The following is a 3,332-nucleotide window of genomic DNA, read 5'->3' on the forward strand; positions in this document are numbered from 1 at the left end:
ACGTACAGAACGTCCAAAGAGACCTGCAACGCTGCTGTGGTGGTTTTAGGGTTTTGCTTTTGTAACTACTCTCTCGTTTTCTTTAACCGCCTGGATTATAATCCAATTAACTAAAAAATACAATGCACGCGTGGCGTATTTCAAATGTGAGCACTAGTATTTAGTATTAAATCATCCTTGTGGTGGCACTGACTGAAAGCAGATGACCACTGCTGGTGGGGTTCATCCTCCAGGGGAGCATGAATGAGATGTAATGAACATTTGTTCAGTATTCCATCTTGCTAAGTGCTTTGTTGTGTAGCTGTTTATGCGAGCGGCCCGAGAGACGGCCAACTGCAGCACGGCACGAGTGTGGAAATGAATCAGGCAAGCCAATAACATAGGAAATACATCTTTATTTCATTTGTAAATCCTTCACATTGCTTTTCACTCCATTTGCCATACGCTATATAAATGTACAGAAGTGTAGAAATGGCAATATCGCAAAAAAAAACAAAGAGACAACCAGTTGTGCCACGGTCTCATTCCCAGCACGCGCCTGGCAGGACGTTTACAACGTTATGCGACGCTCTATCCACTCGCCGCAACGGTAGCAAAGTGATAATCCTGTTGAGGCTTTATCTCCTGCTGACATCCCCCCACCACACCCACCCAGGACCGGGGCGTGGCTGAGACGGGTGACATAACTCTCGGGCCAACTCTCCTTCTCCGGGGAAGTGGGAGGGGGAGGGTTCCAGCTCAGAGTATCATGGCGAGCCAGCCGGCGATCATAGCCATGCCCCCGATGGGCGCCACCTTGCGCAGACCGGGGTCCCCCGTCATGGCCTGGTGGTACAGCGAGCCGCAGAACATCCCCATGCCCGCGAGCAGCAGGGTGCCGGCCTGTCGAGGGGAGACAGTTAGGTTAGGAACAAATTGCACATGCATGCTGTCAGATACAAGGCAGGGGAGGAGGGGGGGAGCACTGAGTTCAAATTCTCCAAAAGCTCCAGCTGGCTGTGACAGCCAAGAGATCCTGATTTGTTTGTCCACCGCATGGATCACCACTAATCTGGCACGCAGCTCCTTTTCACTTTGTTGATTTTCAATCAGATCTTTTGTGGTTATTGAATCTTTAAATAACCCTCAGCGGTGCTGCACAGCTGGCACTGCTGGGACCTCTGAGAGTCACAAGGTTTTGTAATTACGGCTGGTTTTCGGGAACAGGGGAGGGGGGGACTCGGCACAGACCGGTAATGGCACCAGGATTACACCGTCACACTGGTTACGTTGGGAGAAAACAGCCGTGAGAGCTGGTGATGGGCTGCCGTACTCACCACAGCGGGCTGGCCAGAGTGGGCGGCACCCAGCAGGGCCAGGCTGTGGTAGAAGTGGTACTTGTTGGCGGTTTCAAACAGCTGGAGAGGAAAAGACACGACTTTGAGGAAAGATTCTGACGAGAAAAACTAGCCCAGGCTGAATGGACTGCAAGACAGTGTTTAAAAAAAGGTACTGAGGTATTTTTTAACCCTATGTTCTTGTGTCAAAGTGGGTTTTTTCTTCCAATTAGTGGCCCAATCCCAATGTCCACCCTAATCCCTCAAATTCTGGACCCTCAAAGTCGGCATCTAATGCTGACTTATGGAAAGGAATCATAAAGGGCTCAAAATGTTTGCCACAGAGCCCGCAGGTACTCCATGATTTGACAATGGGACAGAACTAAACCCTCACGGACTTTGTGGGACTCGTATAACTCAAAGTGAGTCCGTAAAGTGGAGATGGGATTGGGTCAGAGATGATTGATTGTATTGAACGCTGCAGACAACAGAGCGCTTATTGTTGCAACCAGTCATACTGAAAATGTGTCTCTTCTTTTAAAGATATATATATATATATATAAAAAGAAAGTCCTATCCTTCAACATTCAGCAAGTTTGCACATCAACTTAAGTAAAACATCCAATTAACAAATGAAAAAACACTTGTGACAGTAAGTCTAAATTTGAGCACCTCAAAAGGAAAACAATATCAACATTGCTATCACAGTAGGCCTACATATATACATAAATATACATATATACATACCACTCTCTGGTAGTCATCAGGGTCGCTGTTTTTGAAACCTACAGCAAGAAACATGGAAGAGGAAATGACATTATTAATAAGTTATGTGAATTAAATGTTGCACATAATCTGCCACATTGTAATCGTGAGAGCTTTAAAGGCAGCAACAGACCACCCTGTAGCTTCCCTTCTGTTAGTTTGGTAATTATTATGAATGGATCATGAACCCCCCAAGGTCCAGAAGAGGTGTCACAGTTTACACCAGCGGTTCTCACCAGGGGGTCCAGGGACCCCCAAGGGGGCCTTGAGGGAGTCCCAGGAGCCCCAAAAAGGAAAACACACCGGTAGTTAATTTGGACTACTTCATGCCCCACAGAGGCGTCCTGCCGCTGCACGCTGGCCATGAGACGCAACCGAAGTCTTCTCGGGTCACCTTCATTACACAATTGTGTCTATTTGACGATAACAGCGCGCGGCTCCGTGTGTTTCATGGGTGCCGAATACGTCATCAGCCCCAAAACAACACACTCAGCTGGTATTTGTTCTCTCCGTGTGACGTCAGCCGCGTGGATACAGACGCCGACCTTGAATCGGCAGTTTTTTGGGAGGAAGTACGGAGGCTGGGGCGGTAAGCGCGGACATGGCAGACACGTTAACGTTACTTATACCGAGCGCGGAGGCTCGTGCACGAGCACGGACCGCAACGGGACGCGTGTTTCCTACCGTGAGCCCCGTACGCCCCCGCGGCCACCGCCGAAGCCCCGGACAGAGCCGCCAACCTCCGGACCACAACAGCCGCTGTCATGTTTCGTTGCTGGCGCGCGTGTTTCCGACAGGACCGACAGCGATGCTGCCTTCACGGTCCTCTGAGAAATCCTACATATGAGTGCAGGGAACATGGACCTTCCGTATAGTTATATAAACATAACACATATATACATATATAACGACATTATATACATATATATGTGTATATATGTAAATATATATATAAATAAATACACATAACAACATTATATGCATACGGATATAATATGACAACACTATATACAAATATATATATATATATATATATATATATATATATATATATATATATATATATATATATATATATATATATATATATAAACATATATATAAACATAAATCCACCAATTGTGGGATAATTTAAGTCTATTGGCAAACTCGTTAATGTTTCCGCTCCACAGCTGTTTATTTCATTTCTAAATGATTAATGCACGCAAACAAACAACAGAAATGCATCATCCAGAAGGCATCACTACAACA

At 46.2% G+C, this 3,332-nt stretch overlaps 1 protein-coding gene across 1 annotated transcript; it reads right to left on the bottom strand.

Annotated features, from left to right (window-relative positions):
- Positions 1 to 375: 375 nt before the first annotated feature.
- tmem256 (transmembrane protein 256) lies at positions 376 to 2,873 on the bottom strand. Its single transcript, XM_068588049.1, has 4 exons — positions 2,766 to 2,873; positions 2,064 to 2,101; positions 1,317 to 1,397; positions 376 to 882 (listed from the first exon to the last, which is right to left on the bottom strand). The coding sequence occupies exons 1-4, from the start codon at positions 2,845 to 2,847 to the stop codon at positions 739 to 741; spliced, it is 345 nt and encodes a 114-aa protein (XP_068444150.1). The 5' UTR covers positions 2,848 to 2,873; the 3' UTR covers positions 376 to 738.
- Between the last annotated feature and the right edge of the window lie 459 nt (positions 2,874 to 3,332).

This window comes from Clinocottus analis, unplaced genomic scaffold (assembly GCF_023055335.1).
Source record: "Clinocottus analis isolate CAN_PGR_092001 unplaced genomic scaffold, fCliAna1.0.p SCAF_21, whole genome shotgun sequence".
NCBI lineage: Eukaryota > Metazoa > Chordata > Actinopteri > Perciformes > Cottidae > Clinocottus > Clinocottus analis.

Coding starts and splice junctions, on each gene's coding strand:
- tmem256 (XM_068588049.1), bottom strand. CDS start 2,847: ATGACAGCGGCTGTTGTGGTCCGGAGGTTGGCGGCTCTGTCCGGGGCT. Junction 1,398..2,063: donor CTGATGACTACCAGAGAGTG/GTATGTATATAT, acceptor TTTCCTCTCCAG/CTGTTTGAAACCGCCAACAA. Junction 883..1,316: donor ACTCTGGCCAGCCCGCTGTG/GTGAGTACGGCA, acceptor TCCCCTCGACAG/GCCGGCACCCTGCTGCTCGC.